General features: G+C 32.9%; 1 protein-coding gene across 15 annotated transcripts in view; it reads left to right on the forward strand.

Annotated features, from left to right (window-relative positions):
- The window catches only part of UTRN (utrophin), a 651,323-nt gene that overhangs the window by 502,032 nt on the left and 126,407 nt on the right, over positions 1-22,884 (forward strand). For all 15 annotated transcript variants that reach the window (XM_007484681.3, XM_056818903.1, XM_007484684.3 and 12 more), the window contains 4 exons: positions 10,773-11,041; positions 16,331-16,477; positions 18,162-18,240; positions 21,831-21,891. In XM_007484681.3, coding sequence (XP_007484743.2) covers positions 10,773-11,041; positions 16,331-16,477; positions 18,162-18,240; positions 21,831-21,891 — 556 coding nt within the window. The remainder of the gene's footprint in view (positions 1-10,772; positions 11,042-16,330; positions 16,478-18,161; positions 18,241-21,830; positions 21,892-22,884) is intronic.

Genomic DNA, 22,884 nt, shown 5'->3' on the forward strand with positions numbered 1-22,884 from the left:
TATTGATTGCATGGGTGGGGTAAGGGAGAATGAGTAGTCAAGTATAATGATGAGGTTATGAATTTAAGAGAGTAGAAGTCAGAAATAGGGAAGTCTGGACAAGGAAAGGGTTTAAAAGAACTAAATGATTCAATTTTATTGTTCTTTAAGTCATTTCAGTTGTAACCCCATTTGGAGTTTTATTGACAAAGCTGTTGACAAGGTATGTCGTATATTTCCCCAGCTCATTTTATAGATGTTGAAACTGAGGCTGATAGAATTAAGTGACTTGCTCAGGGTCACACAACTAGTAAATGATGAGGTTGGATTTGAACTCAGTTCTTCCTGACTACTGACCAGGGATTCTGTCCTCTATTGCACCTTGCCACCTCTCACCTCTGTTTCAATTTTAGACAAGATGAGTTCAAAATAACTATAGGTCATTGGACTATATATGTAGATCTGACAATTATTTGCATAGGAATGGTAGTTAAATCTTTGATGGTTTATGAGGTTACCAAGAAAATATATAATGGGAAAAGAGGGCCCAGGAGGGAACCTGGAAGAGTACTAATATGTAGAGGTTTCAGTGCGCGTGATGTGCCATCAGATTGAGAAAAGGGCATCTCATTTCCACTTGGATATCCTTTTATCCCCATAAGTTGAATATGTCCAAAATGGAACTGCTGAGGTTTTTTTCCTAAAACTTTCTTCCTTCCCAATGCTTTTCATTGTGGCACCTAGTCACTGAGTAGAATAACCTGTTTTGGTGTCATGTTTTCCTATCTCTGCAGTTTTGTTCCCTCACCTGAATTGTCTCTTCAATTTCTATGCTTTCTTTCTGGCTATTAAGACCTGTAACAATTCCACAAAGAACAGTTTAAATTCTGGCTTCTCCATGAAGTCATACCTAATCCTTCTAATTGGAATATATATATATATATATAAATTCTAGAGGGCAGCTGGGTGGCTCAGTTGATTGAGAGATGGGAAGTCCTGAGTTCAAATTTGACCTCAGACACTTCCTAGCTGTTTGACTCTGGGAAAGTCACTTAAAACTCAATGCCTAGCCCATATCACTCTTTTTCCTTAGAATCATTACATAGTATTAATTCTAAGGTTGAAGGTAAGAGTTAAAAAACAAACAATACCTGTACCACATTATAGCATTGTATTCTGTGGTTGTGTGGTTTTCTTATAGTCAGAATTGGAGGGTAAACTTCTTGAAAGCTCAATCCTTCTTCCATTCATGCTTTAATTACCCAATCCCAGCCACTCACTGAATGTCTACTAAATGTACAATTGAATGAAAATGTGAAATCACTGTCAGATTTGGTTGATGTAATTATTGCAATTATGTTTTAGATAATTCTTTATTGGGACTTATTTGCCAATACCAAATAACATAATAACAAATAACATTTCAAGTATTTTTAATAGATAGAATTCTGTTTTTCTTTATTGCTTATGTTAATTGCTATCATCAATATTCTTAGCCACAGGATACAGATAGACCTTTTTTCCCTTGTACTTCTGTTTATTGTCCTAATTTCCTTGAAAGATGAGTATCTACAGAGGGGATGCCTTGCCTTCTTGCTTCTTTTCTCTATTTTAAGTTCAAATTTCAATGTACATTTAATTTATACACCATTAGGACAATTAATGATCTTTTTGTTTTAGTCATACTCTGAATGAAGGCTTTTCCAAGGTGCTATTATTTGAGGCTTCTTTTATCATATAGAACTTTGAAAATAATTACCTTCTTTCAAATCTATAAGGTATAACTATAGAAAATTGCTCTTATGAGAGGAAAATTACAGGGCATGAAAAGCACAGTAAAGTAAAAAGCTATTTTCTTTCCCAGGAGTTCTATCTACAGATCACCAGTATCCTTCCTGAAATAAAGAAGCCTCTTGTTGATATAATGTAATAATCTTGTCTGCAACTTTCATGAAAACTAAGTCATCTCAGAAAGCCACTTGATTGAGTAAAAATTTCCAAAATGTAGAGATAGATTAGAGATCTCTTTAAATAAGCAGATCAACAGTCTAGATGAGCAGTTTCTTGATAGCAAAGGTTAGTTTAATGGACACATCACTTTAAATTAATTGTTCACCATCTGGTGTGTCTTCTAATTACTATAGCAACTCCAGTCTCATAAATCACATTTGTCTCATAAAAAAGATGGCAGTAATTTACATGTATGTTTCTTATTGTAGTCAACATCTGGTATGTTACTTATTGATTCAAGCATAAAGAATAAAAGGATAATGTGATCCCTTAATGTGATGGCATGAACTCCTAAATAATTGTATTTTTCTTATGTGCAATGCATGAATTTATAATAGTGAACCCTTCAGGTTTTACCCTTGTTCTAAAATGCTCTTTTGGTGCAGTTGTAAATTCTTTTCACTTAGAGTACTCCGTTAGTGACCTCATACAACATTAGTCATAAAACTAGTCAATGGCTAAGAGAACAGCTTAGTTTATGTAGAGATGAAATGAATGTTTCTATTTGAGTGAGCATTTTTTCCCTCTAAGTTTCAGCGATATTGGGTAAGATGAAAGAAACAAATATTAGAATCAAGTGATCAAAAGAAAGTACCTAGTCAAGGATAAGAGAAATTCCTCAAACATTCCAGTGAGCAGATCCCTCCTTGTATTCAAATACTCTAGGTATACCTCCTACATCTACTACCTCAGTGTTGAAATGGCAGTGGGTCAAAACCATTCCTAGATTTGAAATGGAAAAAAAAAACACAAACAACAACAACAACAACAACAACAACAACAACAACAACAAAAAACCCTGCTTACAGCTGTACTGCAATGCCTTATCAAAGTGTAAGGGTAACTTAAAGGGTCCTTAAAGGCAATGCCAGCATTGCACAAACTTTTTTTTTTTGCTTCCAATAAGTTTGGGACACTTTGAATGTGATCCTCAAAATCATTATTTTCTGGGGGCCATAGTATTTAGTAAGTACTGTGGACTATATCTGTGAATGTGTTACATGGTGCTGAATCTTTCTGCCATGATACCTTATAAAAATCATAAAAAAAATAAATATAAAGTGGCTTTTATTCCTTTAGGGCTTTCTTTTACTTATCTAATTACATTGGTCCATAAACAATGAGTTGAACCCAGAATTGAAAAGGAAAGAAGACAAGCCTACATTCTCTTTGGGAAATTGCACAGTGCTTTTAATGACTATAATCTCCCAGAAGCAAAAGTCCATCTGGTGATAGTCTGTGCCCACGGGGCATAGAAAACCAGTGTCTCAAAAAGATAAAGTTGCGGGTCAGCCAAAGGACAGTGGAAAAGCACTATATATATTTCGACCAAAAATTATCTAGAAAAAGCTAAGTAAAGGATCTAACCTGAGAAAAGTCTGACCATAAAAGAAGGGTATGAGGGTAGAGCAAAGAATATTCATTAAGTGACCTACATACTCCTCTAGTCTCCAAGCAATATCTGAAGAGCTAGAGTTAAGAAGAGTCAGAGGCTGAGGCCTGGAGTCATAGGTTGGAGTTAAATTGTGAAGGGATTTAAATGTGTAAAATGGAAGAGCTTGTCCTGTATTGAATCTTAGAGATAGTAGGAAGCCACTAGAATTCATTGAATGACATTATCAAGCACATATAGTCTCACTAAATGATATAATGTTAAAGCTTTAAGTAGTCCCAAATGCTTTTTCTTATTATTTACTTTTTAAAATCCTTTATCTTTGACCCTTAAGGTTAATATTTGTATATATGTAGTTTGGTTCCATACTGCAGGCCAAAGACTGATTTTCTCTTTAGCTTCCTTTTGGTCTCTGGAGTGGCAAAATTTTTGACTTGTCTAGTGCCATTATCTGCTTTTGTTCCCTTTATTTCTTAACTTAAGAAACAAATCTCACCACTTTCTCATATATTGGGGTTTTTTTTTGTCTCTTTTTTCTCATATTTACTGTCAGCATTTGCGTTTTCTTCTAGCATCTTCCCTCTTAATGTCCCTATTCAGTGTTTTCTTTGTTGTTATTTTTCTCACCCTTTCAAAAAGGAAAAAAAAAAAGCCTTTAAAAAAAACACCACGGTTTTATTCCTTCCTTTCCATCTTCTCTCAGGTAGCTCTCCCCATAAGTCATGAATTATTATAAACTTCCATGTTTAGGAATTCTCAGCACTTGTGAGTACTTTGCCCTATGTAGTCCTATTCCTTACATTACACATTTTAAAAGACTTTAGGATTGCATTTTAAAATGTTAAACCATAGCCCTTCACTTGAGGGAAATTCTCCTAGTCAACAGATTTTCTTTCTTTTTTTTTTAAGAGGAAATTAGAATTTTGTTGTTTTTCTTGATTTGTTTTGTTTTGAGCAAAATCAGTTGGGCAGCAGAGATTGCTTAGGAGAGAATAGTTTTCTCCTGAATCTTTTCCAGTCTGATTTCTAAAATCACAAGTATTTCTGAATTTTAAAATGTATAGAGATAAGGGTGGCAACTAGGTAGCTCAGTGGATTAAGAGCCAGGCCTAAAGATAGGAGGTCCTGGGTTCAAATATAGATTCAGACACTTCCTATCTATATGACCCTGGGCAAGTCACTTAACTTTCATTGCTTACCCCCTACCACTTTTTTGCATTAGAATCAATATTGATTCTAACATGGAAGGAAATGGAGATAGATAGATTCATTGATAGACATTGATAGATCAGTCAGTTCAGTCATTTGAAAAGTATTAAGTGTCTGTTCTATGCCAGATATTGTACTGTGTACCTGGGGATACAAAGAAACAAAATGAAATAATCTCTGTTTTCTGTCTCTACGTTCTATTGGAGGTAAAAAAAATAAAACCCAATAAATGTAAACAAGATATATGTGAAGTAAATTCTAGGCAATTTTGGACAAGTTCTTCTAATACCCCTTCCCATATGGATTCTTGCTACTCTTGTCTGATGATCTTGAACATACTTAAAACGAAACATATGATTTCCAAGATATTAACCTTTAAAGAGAATGTGCTATTTAACAACATAAGCCAGTTTCTTCTCTTCCTATGAACAATTGGAGGGGACTATCCTGTGGTGTGAGTAGGAATACTATGTTTTCTCAATGACCAATAGATTTATTAAAAGTGGCATTTATTTATTGAATGGCAACTTAACTTGAGAGCGGAAATAGTGCTGGAATAAGAATTGGATTTATATCTTGTCCCTTCTAGTTTATATTTTACTGGGCAAACCACTTAACTTCTTAATACCCAGTTTGATGATTCTTGTACCTCTTATTTCTCAGAAGTTTTGCCAGACTCACATATGATAATATATAGGCAATACAGTTTGCAAGCTTTAAACAGCTACATGTTAGTCATTAAAACATAAAGATGCTTTCACCATGTGCAGTAAAAATGGATATATTGAAGAATTACAATATTTTCTTCTGAAAGAAAGCTAGTCTGCTACAATGGAACTCTGAACTGAGAGCCATATATACCTAATTGTCCAAAATCTATTGCTAACCAGCTCTGTGATGTTGCGGAATCAATTTGACATTCTCAAGATTCCATTTTCTCATCAATAAAATAAAAGGGTTGGACAAAGTGAATTGATTCAATAAGAGTTTCCTATGTAGCTAATAAGTTAAGACACTATGCTAGGCACTGGGAATACAAAAAACAAAGTAATAAAAATGTTCTCAAGATACTTAAATTCATGGGGGCAGCTGGGTAGCTCAGTGGATTGAAAGCCAGGCCTAGAAACAGAGGGCCCTAGGTCAAATCTGGCCTCAGACACTTCCCAGCTGTGTGATCCTGGGCAAGTCACTTGACCCCCATTGCCTAGCCCTTACCACTCTTCTGCCTTGGAGCCAATACACAGTATTGACTCTAAGATGGAAGGTGAGAGTTTAAAAAAAAAAAGATACTTAAATTCATTTCAGAAGAAATGGCATTCATATGAACAAAATATGTAAGATTTTTTGAAGATAGATAAAACACTAGCAAATAAAGGGAGGAGAAGCTTTTCTGAGCAAGTGACACCTAAGTTGAGAAGGCAGAAATATTGGATGGTCTTCCTAAATGTATGGAGACAGGCAATAGAATGCCAAGTTTAGAGAACAGCTTTCAGGGTAATTTTAGAGAACAGAGAATGTGAATACATGAGGGTAATGTGAAATGAGTCTAGAAAACTAAACTGAAGTCAGTTTGAAGAACTTTAAATTCCATTGAGGGCTGAGGTGGTAGTCTTAAAGACCATCGAGTACCACTGAATGATTTTTTAATAAGAAAATGAAGCTTACTCTGTCCTCGTCTTGCAACCTGAATTTGGAAAGAAACCAGTAACATGGAGTTCAATTGGGAAGTTCTTATAATAGTCTAATTGAACGGTGAGGAAGGCCTGTTTGGGAGTGGGAGTGGAGAGAAGGGGGTGGAGAGGACACAAATTTTTTTGAGTTAAAATTAACACGGAAGTTAGGGGTCATGGTTTTTGATACTTTTGTAAAATGTAATGCAAAGGTAACGGATTACACACAGAGACAAAGGAAAGCAAAGAGTTAAGAATTATTCTAAGGTGGCACAGTGTATTTAGATCGATGCCTGGAGTTGGGAGGACCTGGGTTCAAATATGGCCTCTGACATTTTCTAATTGTATGACTCTTGGCTAGTCACTTAACTCTCATTTGCCTAGTTTTTCTCACTGAGAATTGTTACTACGATAGAAAGTAAGTATTAAAAGAAACGAATAGCCCTAAACTTGAGAAACCTGAGCAGTTAGGATGGTGTTTCCCAATAGAAATTGGGAATTTTGGAAGAAGGATGGGCTAAGGGAGACAATATCATGTTCCATTGAAAGCATTATTAATGTATGTTAGATCTCCAGTTGGAGATTTGGATCCCTTATTTGGCTGTTGCCCTAAACTTCATTATTATCACCCGTGAAATGTCAGCTCTTCAGCTACTCTTAATGCTTTTTAAACTCAAGCCTGGGAAGCTTATTATATTCTGAGCTGACTTACAACAGGATCTCACTAGAGAAGGGACTTACTTAATTTGTATTTTGGGCAGGAACAGCCAAGGATTAGGAATGGAAATATTCTTACCCTTCCTCAAGGGCCTTGGAAGTAATCTTGGAATATGTTTACAGAAAATTTATTTTGAATTCTATCATTTGTAAAGATTCCTTTTCCCCTTAAGTTTCAAATATGGAGTTCTTTTATCTTTGTTTCTTTCACATTTTTTTTCCCATCGTCTATCTATAAAGTAATGGTGTCTGACTACATTCCCAAAGATCTGTCTAGCCCTTGATCTATGAACCTATGGTAATTCTTTAGAATTTTATATTTGAGTTATTTCTTATTACTTATTATACAAAAGTGTTAAACAATTTTTACCTAACTTTGGGTTCTTGACTAGGTCCTTATTCTGATGAAGCTATTACCACAATTTTAGTTCCATCTGCCTGTCACTTTCTCTAAATCCATTATTAGTCTTTCTTTTTTGTAAGCAGATGGTTTAGTTGAATGTAGATTCCTCTCCACACCCCCTTTCTGAATAGCTGCTGGAGTGGAGATAATGCAATAAACTGTATAAAAAAGAAGCTTTTGAACAAAAAAAATCATATTAAGCAAAGACAATAAGAGTAATGGACAGTGTAGAATGTTTGTCACATTACAAAGAAATTATGTGTTTCAATGCCAAATTATTTAATGACTGATTTATTAGAAGAGTTCTCCTAATCTGAAAAAGATCAATTAAGCACTGAAATTTTACACTAGTCAAAAGAATATTAGCATGTAAAATATCCCTTATAGAGTCAGTTGGATTGTAATCATCAAATCAAAAGGCTCAAAGGTATCTCTATCTTTCAGGGGACTTTTAAAAGCAGTTTTATGGCTTATCTAGTATCATTTTCATCTGATAAGTATAAGCAAGATAACAAAGTCTACATTTTAGCAACATGAATTTTCACATAAGATTAACTCTCAAAGATTAAGATTTTGAAAGAATTTTATTTTATTTTCTTCTTTATACTTTGTTCTCTTTACCTTGACTACTCTTCCCATTGTTCAGAATTTCTCCAACATGCTCATTTTCTTTTAATTGAAATCTCCATCATAGTGTTTTTCAGTAAGTTGTTTCAGGAGTTTTTTAGGGACTTTGGTAAAAACACAGGTCCATCAGAATGTGGCCTATCAGAATAGGGGGAGCAACTTGGATTTGAGGTCAAGAAAATCTAGATGTGAGTTGGCTTCTGACACTTTGTAGTTCTTAGACTATAAACAAAGTATTTAAAACCTCTGAGCTTCAATTCTCTTTTTTTATAAAATGGGAACAATGTTACCCATGGTATTTACCTCACTTAATTATGATACTCAAGAAGATAAAATGTGTAAAATGCTCTGTACTATTATAAACTATTGTTTTTACAGCCAAATTGTATTTTCTTGTTTAAGTATGGCATAATAGAAATCTCAGTGGCCTTGCAATCACCAGATCTGAGTTCCAGTTGTACTGTTTATTAATTGTGTGATCTAACAAGTCATTCAATCCAAGTCTTATTGTTCTCATTTATAAAATGGAAATTCTAATATTTGAATAGTCAACTTGAGAATTGCTGTGATAATAAACTGCAATTGCATATGTAGAGCAGTTTGTAAATGTAAGCAATTATTATCATTTTTTTCTGCAGAAGAGATAAAGATAGGGTTTCCTTTTCAAAACACATGTGCATCAATTTTAATCCAGTCTCTAAAGTTTTGTTGCATACTTTTGCTACTAACCATACCTTAAGCATTAAACATGCCTAATACACATAAATTTATAACTACAATTTTCTGGAAAATCCAGGGGAAAAAACACCCTGAAGTTGTTTCTTTTTCATCAAAATATTGTAAGGATCTGACTTTGGATAGATGCTAAGTAGATTAAATTACCTTTAAAGCATTATGTATAAGCCCCATTGTGGATGTGCCTGACAACTAATCATTTACAGTGAAGGTAGTGACCTACTATGACCTAAATCATAGCTTTATGGCTAAAAACGAAAAAAAAAATTCCCATATTGATGAAAAATTAAAACAAGCAGAGCTAGATTAATTTGCACAAATTGAAAGACAGGATTTACTTAGAAAAACCATCTTTTAGCTTATTCTTGTTCATGTCTGGCAATTGGAATGAAATGTAAATTACTGATATTTTGTTAACTTTTATGCAGTTACCAGTGATTGTTATAATAAGGGTTATGCCAAGTAGTTTAAAAATTATCATCTAGTTATGTAAACAAGTAGTTTTAGTTCATAGAATCATAGATTTAAAATCAGAAAGACTGGAAGTACCCTAAGTAGTAGACTAGTCCACCATCCTCATTGTATAGATGAGGAAATTGAACCATAGAAAAGTTCAGTGACTTGTGTTATAAATGGAACATCTTGGATTTGATCCATTTTGCTTGACCCTAGGTTCATTTTTTTTCCATTCTACATTTTTGAATTTTGACCCTTTTGTATTTCAGAGGGCTTTAGACATGTTGATCCCCAAGTCAGTACACCTATAGCTATTCAGAATGAGAATAGTGGATTCTGTCTGAAACTGTGGGGTGGAAAAGGGGTGTTCTTCGGTGACTTGCTCCTTTTTGCTGCTTTGACTACTTTCTCCTTAAAAGCTTTCTAGAGTATAATGGAAAGAATGATATTTTATGCTGAACCACAGGAGAGATTGCACAATAGGTTACTGGACTTATAGATGCGAGTAATGTCATCATATAAGTATGGGAACTCTATAGTTGAGTAAGAGATGGAGATTATTTTGAACACAAAATCTTCAGTTTTTCTAAAGAAAAAATGGCTTGTGTTTTTTGAGACTTCTTATGGCAAGGTTGATGGTATTAGCAGTTTAAATTTCTTTAAAAAGAAATATAATTTTCATGGGTTTTCCTTGTACATTTAAATGAAGACATTGTTTGGACTGCTGAATATTGAAATATTTCTTTGGGTTCTTCTATTACATTTAAAATAATAATATTTATATAGTGCTTTGAGGTTTACAAAGTAGTGCTTTACATGTGTTATCTCATTTGATACAATTTCCCTAGGAGGTAAGTGCTATTATCTCTATTTGTACAGATGAATACAAATACAAACAATAATCTAAAATGGTCTATTGAATCCGTTTAAGTATCTAAATATTTTTCTCAATATAATAAAATTCTGAAGTCACCATAGACTCCCCACAACTTAATGATCTTAAGTCACTGTGTAATATTCTCACACTAAAAAGGATACTTCTTGGTTTAACCCAGAGTTCAAATTAAAGGAAGAAGTATCAAGGAGATTCTTTTGGCTCTTGCCATTTGCCCTTGCCCCTCCAAGAAAGCAGATTCTCTTTGAAGGCTGATGTTAGTCATTCCTATTTCAGCTACTTTTTAGAAATCATCTAATCCACTCCCCTCATGCTTACATGAAAGAAAGATTAAACTTGTTTTTCATGTCCTTGGGAGGCCAATAGGTACAAGGGATAGAGTGGCAAATTTCCATTTGATCTAAAGAAAACTTTCTTAATTGTTAAAGATATCCACATTTGAAATAGACTCCCTTAAGAGATTGTGAGTTCTTTCTTGCTTGAGGTAAAACAAAAGCTAATTATGCTTGTTGGATATGTTCTGGAGATACAGTTTTTAAAAGATTTATTTTAAACTAGATGATCTCTATGTTCCATTTGAACTCTGAGATTCTGATCTCAGATCTACATATTGAGGTAAACCAGTACAACTATCAGCAATATCCTTCCCCTTATAATGTATATTATTTCTTGTTATAGAATTGACTCCTGAAGAGAAAGCCCAAAAGATTGCAAAAGCCATGCGCAAACAGTCTTCAGAAGTGAAAGAGAAGTGGGAGAACCTGAATGCCGTTACTAGTAGTTGGCAAAAGCAAGTTGATAAAGCACTAGAGAAACTAAGAGACCTTCAAGGAGCCATGGATGACCTGGATGCTGACCTGAAAGAAGCTGAGACTGTACGGAATGGATGGAAACCAGTGGGAGATTTACTTATTGACTCATTACAGGATCACATTGAAAAAACCACAGTAAGTGTCTCGGGGTACCATGATAATCTAGGTATTATTGCCTTTTCTTACTCATACTTCCAGTCTAACTGTGTGACTGTTTGTTAGAAAATCTGTTCAAGATTTATGGCTGTCCCTGAAAACTGTAGATTTTTATTTGGGGATATGGACTTTCCTAGCCCTCTTTCCTTCTTAGAACATGCCCAGAAAACAGTTAAGTATTCCAAAGTGATGACAGTCTTGCCTTCCATTTTCTGGCAAAATATAACAATTAGTTTACATGCTTCTTAGGGAAATTATACATATGCCAAATAGTAGTGATTTGAACTTCAATGATCCAGGACCAACATTGGGAATTGCAAGAAAATCCATTAAATAGCGAATTAAGGGGGAAAAAAGGAGTGAAATTTGCAGTAGTGCAAAATAAACAGTACAAAAGGGATAGAATTTAGAATGTATATGATTTTATTTTGGCATAAGATCTCTACAAATTAGACTTTTTAAAATCTCTACCTTCCTACCTTCATTTGCTCTATGGTTAAATAGGAAAGAGAATGGGGATGGTCTAATAACCCATTATATATTTCTTCCCTGGTGAGAAAAGGTATGTCTAAGGCAGTTCCTTGGGGCAACGGCCTCTAAATTTTCTTGATCACTCACTCCTCAGGAAAACAATTCTAATCAATCAGTCATAATGTGTGTGCTATTTTCAATGTATAACATTTACAAAATTTACAAATTAAATATATGTATACACAAGTCACCTACATTGCACAGTGGATAGAACTGCAAGCATGAAGTCGGGAGGACTCCTCTTCCTCAATTCAAATCTGGTCTTGGACCCATATTAACTATGTGACCCTGGGCAAGAGACTTAACCCTGATTCTTGAGGTTTTCTTATCTATAAAATGAACTGGTAAAGAAATGGCAAACTAGCCCAGTATCTTGTCCAAGAGAAACCCAAATGGTTTCAAGAAGAAGTGGACACAACTGAAATGACTGAACAAAAGCAACAATGAAAAGCTTACACAAAACATAGACATTAAGTATTAAAAGCAAATATGAAATGATATTTGATCCTAGAGCCAAATCATTAGGAAACCAATGAATTAAATTGAGTAGAGACATACTATGGTCAGCCTTGCCCTTTAAGAAAATCATTTTGACAGCTGAGAAGAGAATGGGAGTGGGGAGACACTTCAGACAGGAATATCAATTGGGAGACTATGGCAATAATGTATGTGGGAACAGATAGAGGCCTAAGCTAGAGTAGTCTTTATATGGGTTTGGGCAATTGTGAGAAATAATTACAAAAGTTAACATTGATATAGTGATTTTAGGTTTGCAAAATGCTTTGCAATTATTATTTTGATTATTATAATTATTATCACAACAAGAGAAGATTGATACTATTTTACAGTTGTGGAAACTGAGACAGACTTGCCACAGCTAGTAAATGTCAGAGGTTGAATTTGAATTCAGGTCTTGACTGTGTGACATAGTGATTGGATTTGTTGATGTGAGATAAAGGAAAGTGAGGGATCAAAGATGGCACTGAGTTTGAAGAAATCACAATAATTGAATGATTGGTACAGTAATAAAGTCTGAAAGAATAGTAGTTTTTGAATCATATTATAATGATTTCTGAATAATATTAGGATTCAGTCATTCCTACTTATCTTATCACCAAAATATGAACCCAATTTTTGAAGATTGCCAACAGGTGATGAAGAAGGGGGCAGGGAATTACTTTGGAATTCTCCTAATGGCACTTGCAAATCTTCTGAGGGGAATGGAGAGATTAGGTAATTTTTTTTTCCAGAAGCCTATAGAAATGGAAATTTGGGAAGGTAAGGAATTAGTCTAGCAAAGGGAACAAAGAGTAAGAATGTTAATTGATAAAGATAGATGTGTTATGTTTGAAACAAGTTTCATTTGCTATCTCAGTGATGAAGGTGAGAATGGTGAGAATGCCACCTGTCTTGCAGCCCTCTAATTAATTGATTTATCTTTATTCCCCCACCTTCATCTAGAGGTGACAAAACAACTTTCCAAGGGGGTAGTGCCTCTTTTTTTTTGAGGTTGCTGATTTAAGGCATGAGAACTTAACTTAAAAATTCTATTTAAAACCATTTTTACTTATGAACTAAGAAGCCAATTGTGGTGTGAGATTAGGTGGTAGTGGTATGTAGGACTTAGATGCCATTAAAAAAGGCTTCTTTGCCCCAGTTTATCTTCTACTCTGACCCTGTAAATGGTAGTTGAAATTCCTGAAATATTTACAGATTTGATTTGTATTATTTAAGTTTACTGTTAAAAACATAAATGTTTCTTGTGAGGTAGGGTACGTACACAATTAGTCATCAATAATTTATTTCACATTACATTAGCTAACTAGAGAATGATAGAAGCTAGGTTTTAATTGTTGAAAGAAGTAAGGAAAGGTCCAGAAGGTGAATTGACAGCCATGGCAGGAAAGATAAAAGTTTATCAATTAAAGTTTAGCAGTTGCCAATCATCTGGTCATGATAATTTTTTTTACTTATGCTGGACATCTCCTTGGATGACACAAACTTGTTTCATTATTGGGCCCTAAGTTAATGTCTCATTAACTTGTTAGAAACTTTGTGAGTCTGTGCTCCCCTGCCATAATTTGCTTATACTCTAAAAAGAGACAGTAGAAATTCAGTAAAGATAATTTTAACATCTCATTTGCTTTTTTTTGTTACCTACCATGTATGATTAGGAATATGAGCCAAATTTTCTTGGAAACCTTGATTCACTTCCAGAATAATCCCTTTCTCAAGGCCCAAAATATTTCTGTGGTTGTGGTTTGAATTAGCCCTATTTTCTTTGGAAATTTTTAAATGTCTAAGAATTTGATTCTTATATAGAACTTTGGCATTTTTATAGAATTTCAATATATTCTTAGCTTTAAAAAATGACAACTGACAACTAGTTATAATTTGGAAAATGTATTTTGGTTTTATGAGATTATTACTTTAAGTGATGGTTCTTCCACTCATTTTTAAAGTAATATTTTTTCTACAAACATTAATCTTTATTGTTATACATATATCTTTTATATCATATTAAATTTTAAATATGTAATATTTGTATTTCCATAATATGTATATGCACATATATTATGCAAAGAATCATTAATGATTTCCCTCATCTGTTAGAAATGTTGCACTGGGGAAGGAGATACTGAGAAAAGAATTAGGGGTATTACTTTATTTTGTGGAAAAGGGGATATTCATCTCCATTTCAAGAGGGTCATGGTAGCTTTTGTATACCTAACTCCAAAAGCTTCTTTTTAAAGTTTGACATTTAAGCAAGTTCTAAACAAGTTGATATGAATAGTTCTTTGTTCTGGTATTAAGAAGCCATTTGTCATATCTCAGTGGCATTTTTGATGGAATAAAATTCTATTAATTTTTGTTGTAACTCTCTCTCTCCCTCTCCCTCTCCTTTTCCCTCTCCCATTGGTAGTCTTTAGGTAAATCTGAAAGTAAAAATGCTGTTCTTGCCAGGAGTTCATTCTTCAACATACTATTGATTATAGGGGATTTCAGGAGAAAATGGAATAATTGAATTGTCCAGAAAGACTCCACTTTTTTTCCAATAACTTTTGATTTTTTAAAATAATATTTAGTAACAGTCTATGTCATAGCAGGCAGTTACTTTCATATGCTGATAAATACAAAGTTGTTTGATACATGATTTTATTTATAAAAATAACAACTTATTTTAATGTTTTAAGGGGTTTAATTGGAGTTGAATTTCTCTTAAGTAAAATATTTAATTGAGTAATTGTAATTCATATCATATTCCTTTGCCTTGAAAGTTAGTTTATGGTATGCCCTTACTTCCAAAGAGAGATGATGAAAGTTTTGTTTAAGCTGAGATTTTGAACAAATTTTAGGGATGAAATCACTTTCATTAAATGATCTATTACTGAATCTCATAGGGCTAAATAATCCTTAGATAGATTTTTCCCATTTCCCCCCCATCATCAGTCTGCCTATGGTACACTTTGATTGCCAAGAAATTATCAGAGCTATTATAGTAATTCTCTTAATAATTCATTAGTTACTTATTTGTGCCTCCTGCAAGAATTTTGAAGCATCACCTTTGAACTGAATTTCTAATGGCTGCTAATTGGGGCCATGAAAGTAAGTGGAAGGTGATATTCTTCTCCCTCACATAGTTCTCATATTTCTAGATTTAGAGAGGAAAATTTCTATTATTCTATTATCACTTGAAGATAGTTGTGCCACTTATCATATCCTTTTAATAATCATCTAGATTAATTCAAGACTCATCACTTACAAAGCACCACCTATAATATGGAAACTCCCTACTTTAAAATAGATTGTATTCTTGATATTTTATTCTAAGTTATTTCTTTGGGATTTTGAACACATTTTTTATATTAACAGTGGTATAAATGATAATAGCCTCCCATTGCTTCCTTACAAAAATTTGTTTAACCTACCACTTAACTGAATTACTATTTGTTAGTAATTTAAGTGGTAGAAAACAATACAATTACAGGAATATAAAATTTTTATTCATATATGTATATTATACATATATCTCCTAAATATATCCTCCCTCCAAAATAGAAATAATCTCTCATTTTTCTATAATCCAATAGCATTTATCACAGTTCTGCCTTATGTTATTATTTTTGAACTTCTCTTCTGTTAGATTATGCTCTGAAGATAACAAAAGTGTTTTGTTCATCTTTGTTCAGTAAAATCAATAAACATTCATTAATTCTTTACTATGTGCCTGGCACTTTGATAAGGGCTTGTTATATAGAAAGAGGCAAAAGACAGCCCTTGCCCTCAAGGAACTCCCAATAGTGCCCTGCATAGTACTTTGTTCATAGTTATAGTTAAAAAATATCTGGCGCATTAAGTTAAGGATAATTAGCCATAATTAGAAAACAGTGTAGATGTAAATAGAAACTCTGGTGAAGTAGAATTCTTGTACAATTGAATTCTTTTGAAGATTATGAAGAAGGGGAAAATTAAGGAAACAAAGAATAGATAAAAAGTAATGTTCAATGTAGAATCTAATTGAAGTTATATTTTAAATATATGTTGTACAGAAACATTCATGGAATTAGTAGCCCCATTCACCACAGGGCTATCTTTGCCATATTTTTGGAATATAACACTATAACTTTTTTTTATCCTAAAATATCCCTTGTCCTTTTGGGGGAAAATAGAAAATGTGATGTTACCTACTTTTATAGACTTTTCAAATGGTCTTCATCTTTTTATTTTTAATTCCAGGCATTTAGAGAAGAGATTGCACCAATCAACTTAAAAGTTAAAACGGTGAATGATTTATCCAGTCAGTTGTCTCCTCTTGATTTGCACCCATCTTTAAAGATGTCTCGGCAGCTAGATGACCTTAATATGCGATGGAAACTTTTACAGGTATGGCTTCATTTCTTTTACTTTTGGAAAGATATTCCTTGGACTTTTTCCCCATTCTCCTCTTTTTCTCCAGGTAGTTTTTTTCTTTTTTCTTCTCTATTATTTTATTAATTGTCAATAATTTTAGTATTAAGTGAAGTATTTTTAAGTCAAGAAAAGTTCATGTAGCCTTTACTGTGTAACAGATACTGTTTTATGTGCTAAAGATGCAATGAAAGGCAAAAAATCTCCCCTGCCCACAGAATTCAGTCTTATAGAGGAAAAAAACACATGAAAATGCATACATATGAATACACATATAATTCACATGTGCATGTTTTATATTTAAATATATAAATAAGCATAATATATACATATATAATAAGATGGAGATTATCTCAGAGGAAAGGTACAATCCATAAGGTACCTAGTAAAGACGTCTTTCTAAAGCTATAGAGTGGGAAAACCACTGACTATTCATTTGTGTGCCGACTGCCTCATTTCCAGTGGATCGTGGTAAGCACAATAAAAAAATTTTAAAACTCAGCAGGAAGGTGATGTGAAGTATTGGAGGGAATTATTGTGTGTCACACTGTGTTTTAAAGTTAAAAATTGTGACTAAATTAAAAAAATTTCATGATAAATTGGATTTTCTTAATTGAATGAAGATATTGACAAAATTAAGCTGAATATGTACAAATATTCTTGGGTAGTTGATGAATATGATAGTTAATTCATGCTGAAATTTCTTGGGATAATAAGATTATATTTTCCTTGGGAATAAATACTAAAATCAAAAATATTAAAACAAAAAACTTTCTTCATTGGATAGTATTCTTATAGTCCAATCTGATTTCTTTCCCATTCACTTTTTCTTGCCTCTCATCTTATAAGATAAGAAATGAGAGAATGTAATTTTTGAAAGAGAAAACATTGTCATCTTTGTCTCTAATGCTGATACAAAACTCAAGTGTGAACCTCTAAGTAGATATTGGAGAGAAATCTGCCATAGGAGGCAAAGTTGTTAACACTACAGAAACAGCTTTTTTGTTAGTTTCTCCAAATATAATGAATGGTTCGTAGATGGTTTCCAGTCATAGTGTAATTTAATTAGCCCTTAAGGATGAAGCCTGACCCATCGAAATTCAGAGAAATACATGTTCTCAAATGTTTCCCTCTTAGAAAGGCAGGTATGAAACTGATGATCTAAACAGAACCAGCTGAATACAGATATTTAAACTAAGACAAGAAATTGTCATGAAAAGAATGGCTTTTTCACTTTCTCCCTGGAGCTAAAATGGAACGGAAAATATAATTGATATAAAGGCAAGAGACCTGGCTTCTAGGTTTCAGATATGCCCCTAACTTGTCTGCCTTCTGATGAGTTTCTTAACTTCTCCAGTCTCCAATTCCATAATCTATAAAATGAGTGAGTTAAATAAACTATATACTCTCTAAAGTCTTTTGCAGCTCTATAATTCCTCTAGCTCTCACTGGCTTCCTCTTTTACTTCTGTGAAGTCAGTTGTCTATCCCAGTATATATGATAAAATTGTTGAGGCAGAATCTGTAGAACCATAAAGATATCCTGGATTGTCATATTTATATCTAAGGTTGTGATTTTATTTTGTAATTTTTTCTTTGTAATAAAGAGAATTCTGTTTCAAAACATATGTATTTTGTTTTTCTTGCATTGATCTTTATAGGTTTCAGTAGAAGACCGCCTTAAGCAGCTTCAGGAAGCCCATCGAGATTTTGGACCATCTTCTCAGCATTTTCTCTCCAGTAAGTAGTAGTAAGGATGATAGGACTCATAATTAAACCATTAAATTCTTGTTTTCTTTCACTTAGGAATTCTTTTATAGCTACTTAATTCCTTAATAATTTATAATATAATATGATATGATATGATATGATATAAAATATAATATAATAATAAATAACAGTTTATATCTAAAAGATTCAGTATAGAACAAAACAATAATCTCACTATTCTTTAAACTTTCTTTTAAGCAAGTTACTCTTCTCTTTCCCCTTTTCTCATTTACTCTAAAGCCCACTGTGGAACCTGGAAAGTTCTGGGAGGATTTGTCCCCAGAAAGGCTATCCTTTTCTCTTCCTGGTAACTGTAAAAATTAAATTTAGTTTCTAATAATAAAAATATTATATTTTATGTGGTTTATTAAGGATTATTAGAATTTAGAATACAAAGTAGAAAACCACGTGCCTGTGGCTGATTAGCCAATTCAGAATCCCTGCCCTTAGCAGACTTACTACATCTTGCAATCTCCTAGTACAGGAAGAGAGCTCTTGGGAGGCAGAGAGCCTGTTAAATACTAAATTGTGATCTTGCCCAGGTGGAGACTCAGGTGAGATTATAGGGAATTCTGGGAAGTACCAAGGACTTCTGGGGATTGAAGTCTAGGGTTCAAATCTCCATTTTTTCATAACTGACTTTCTCCCATATCTTCACCCTTGCTGGAGGGAACCAGAATCTTTGCTCTACTCTTATATTAGGACCTTCATCACCCCTTCCTTTAGATCATTGTTTCCATGCTTCCTGAGCTCTGGGATAGACACTGTAATTAATTAATATTTTTAAAGCTTTTATGATGCTATCAATATGTTTAGAAAAATGGAAGACTATTGTATAATCTGTTTAATTCACATTTTCTTAAGTAAAGTTTCAAACTTTTGGCATGGCCTGTTATCATGATATGAAAAACTTGTTATTAGCGGCTATAGTTGTGACTTTATTTCTTGCTTTTTCATGTTTTTTAATGCTGTTTTGGGCTAAGATAAGTTATAGTTTATATCTTTAAATTAGTATTTTTTTCAGCTGTTATCACTAATTAGAATTCAATATTTTAATAGTACAACCTAGGTTCTACCCTTTTCTACCACTTTTGTATTTCTGATCATTGTGACTTATTTTATTTGGATTTTCCTTAGTTTGTTGATCTAGCATGGTCATCAGTAAGTTATACTAGAATATATTAATATTAAAATTTTTCTGCTTGTATTCTTTTACCTTAATCTTCTATTATGTAATTTATCTAGTTTATATGAAGATTAAGACATTTTTGTTGTTTGAGAACTGAAATCTAAGATAATTGTCTAAATTTACTTTTGCTAATCTCAATAAAGAACCATATGCCAATTTTTATTGCTATTAGTTTAAATTTTTATTATTTATATAAGCTCAAAGTACACTGGTATTTAAATAAAATTTAATGATCCCAAAAATGATATATTTCATAATTAAAGATTAAAGAAGAAAATAGTAAACTTACAAGTGTCAGAGTATGGGTTATAGTTCTGTTTCTGAGAATTATTTAATCACTTTAATGAAACTCTAAGCTTTGACCAACCTGTCATTTGTGAAAACAGAGCAAATCTGAAATCAGGGGTGATTGAGAATGAGATTATGAAATTCATTGTGAATTTAGTTGTGAAAATTCAGCTCATTACCTTTTACTGCCTAAAACTATAGATATTAATTGAGGCTGAGGAGGTTAGTTCATTCAAACAAATAATTAAAGTTGAAAAAGGAGTATAAATAGGACCTTAATTAATTTACTAATTGATCTCCCTTGCTGCTTACAGCCTTTAGTTGTGTTATTATTTGGACTTGAGCCATAGGTTATGTAAAAGGTTCATTTGATTAAACTTTGGAATTAACATTAACCCAATAATCTTGTGCCAAAAAGAAATCAGATGGTTCAATTAGTAATTTAATTTCCAATACACTATAATCTTGCTTTCTGTTCTGTTCCCTTTTTTGTGTTGTTTTTTTTTCATAATAAGATTATTTTCTGATGATGGGAATTGTCAATATGCTTTTTTTATAGACAAATATTTATAATGTAAAATGAAAATATAGTTAACATAATAGGGATTTCATTGGTAAGAGCTTTTTAAAAAATATTCCATACAATTTTAATGAAATAGCATTTTCACGATAGTATTTGGCTATCATTGTAGTCTCTTGCCTTCTTAAAATTATTTGAAAAGCAAAAGTATTCAGCATTCTCTCAAAACCAGACTAAGCAAAGCAATAAGTAATTAATGTACTTCAAAAAATATGCTAGGCTTCAGAATAATTTACTGAAGTATAAACTATGAGGTTATAATATGTTAATATTTCATTTAAAACTATTTGAGACCTAAACAATTTAATTAATTACTTTCATTTTCAAAAAGCACCCAGTTGATTCCAATTTTTACTTTTCAATTTCATATTTTAATATAAGAACTGTCATTTCACCTGTATATTCTAACTCAGACTACGTTCCTCCTTATATTCAGTAGAGTTATAGGAGTTCTTTTGGACAAACCCCACCAAACACATCACTCTTTTTATCACCAGGTAATAATGATTTTCCTTTGACCTAGCTAGGTTAGCTTTCTGATAAAAGCGAGCCAGCATACCACTGGGGGAATACTCAGAGCTTTTTCAACTTGAGAAGCTCAGAGCTTATAATCATTGTCTTCCGGTATCTAGAGTCATCTTCACACCATGATGGGGCATCAAAGCTGAATTTCAGGAGCCTTTAATTTCCATTATTATATAATTGCTTGGTGCTCCCTATTTTGAGGTACTCCTAAACTCTTTAAGCTCACATATGGTCAAATAGGTAATGTAGAATCAAGTTCCGTCATTTTCATTTATGTTTGACTCTTCTTGAAACTATTTGGAATTTTCTTGGGAAAGATACTAGAGTGGTTTGTCATTTCCTTCTCCAGCTCATTTTATAGATCAGAAAACTGAGGCAAATAGGACTAAGCAACATGCCCAGGTTCATATAGCTAGTAAGTGTAAGGCCAGATTTGAACTCAGGAAGATAAAGAAGCCTTTCTGACTCCAGGCCAAGCACTCTATCCATTGTGCCACCTAGTAGACTAGACAATATAGACAGCCTGAAAAATTATGACCACAAAAATCTAGTTGAGTTTTTCTCATAAAGATATAGTTGGGTTTAATTTCATCATTACCTTGAATATTCTGGGAACAACATACTTCATCATAATTTCTCAAAATATACATGCTATTCATTTTTTAAAGTTGGAAACTAGAAACATTTTTTTCATCTTTCTTTCAGTTAGTTATAGCATGTCTACCCCCTCTTGGGAGTAATAAAGAATAAATCATTTGTTTTTTGCTTTGCCTCAAATACATCTTTGACACCAAACATTATATCATGCTCTAATCTAACTGATTTTATAATTATAATTACAGAATTATACACAATTACAGAAACCTCACAAGAAAATTGGAGCACTCTCAAATTTTATATAAAAACCAAATCAGTTGCTTTGAATGATATGTAGAGTTTTTAAGTTCAGTGTTATAATATCTTCCTTTGTTTCCTCAGCTTCCGTCCAGCTTCCATGGCAGAGGTCTGTTTCACATAACAAAGTACCATACTACATCAAGTAAGTTTCCTTTTGTTCTCTTTAATGGTAGTCTGAAAACAGCATGACTTTAACTGCCAAGATTCAGTTGTACTATCTTGAAGGAAAATGAATTTCTAAAAATGTGAAAAGAAATGGGTGTAAACATCACACTGACCATTCTCCGTCATTGCGTCAGTATATTTTGGGTTTTTTTCCTGCTAACAGTAAAATTTTATACCTTCCACGTAAAAAAGATATGAGTTCAAAATTCTACTGTATGGATTATAGAGCTTATCTTGCTATCATGATAATATTAACTATGATGATAATTAAAATAGATAGTATCTTCAAGATTTCCAAGTGATTTATATACATTGTTTCTTCTGGAAAATTCAAAAATGTATAAACTTTAAATTTCCTTATAAATATCAATTATTACAGAAACAACTCTCGTCCATCTCCTCCCCACCTTTGTCCTAGTGCTCCAGCTTTTGTCCAGCACACACAAATATACATGATTTCCAGCTAAACTCATTCCCTAAACTCTCCTCCATAACAGACTGGCCCCACTGGACAACTCTTCTAATGTCCTTTCATTTTGTCTTCCCATTAATAGAATGTAAATTCTTTCTGAGTAGGGACTATCTTGTTTTCTTATAGGTGTTTCTAGTGCCTAGTATAGTACCCGACACATATTAAGGATTTAATAAATGCTCTATCTGTCCCTCTTTGATAGCAAATAAGAATTTACTTTTAAAAACAAACCATTTTAGGCAGTAGTATTCCAATTAATGCTTTTATTTCTGGGAAATTGATTAAGCAACACTTTTCTAGGGCAGTCAGAAAAATTAACTATTCTTTGAAAAATTGGACACAACATAATTGTAATACTTTTATTTTCACATCCACAACTTTTTTATCATGGCATATTTCAGTAGAAAAATTTTGTTCTGGAAAGGCATGTCTTTGTCTTATCTGATGAATACATTTAGCACTCTAGTGTCTAGATTTGCCAAAGCTTCTAAAAAAAGC

Source organism: Monodelphis domestica, chromosome 2 (genome assembly GCF_027887165.1).
Source record: "Monodelphis domestica isolate mMonDom1 chromosome 2, mMonDom1.pri, whole genome shotgun sequence".
Taxonomy (NCBI): Eukaryota; Metazoa; Chordata; class Mammalia; order Didelphimorphia; family Didelphidae; genus Monodelphis; species Monodelphis domestica.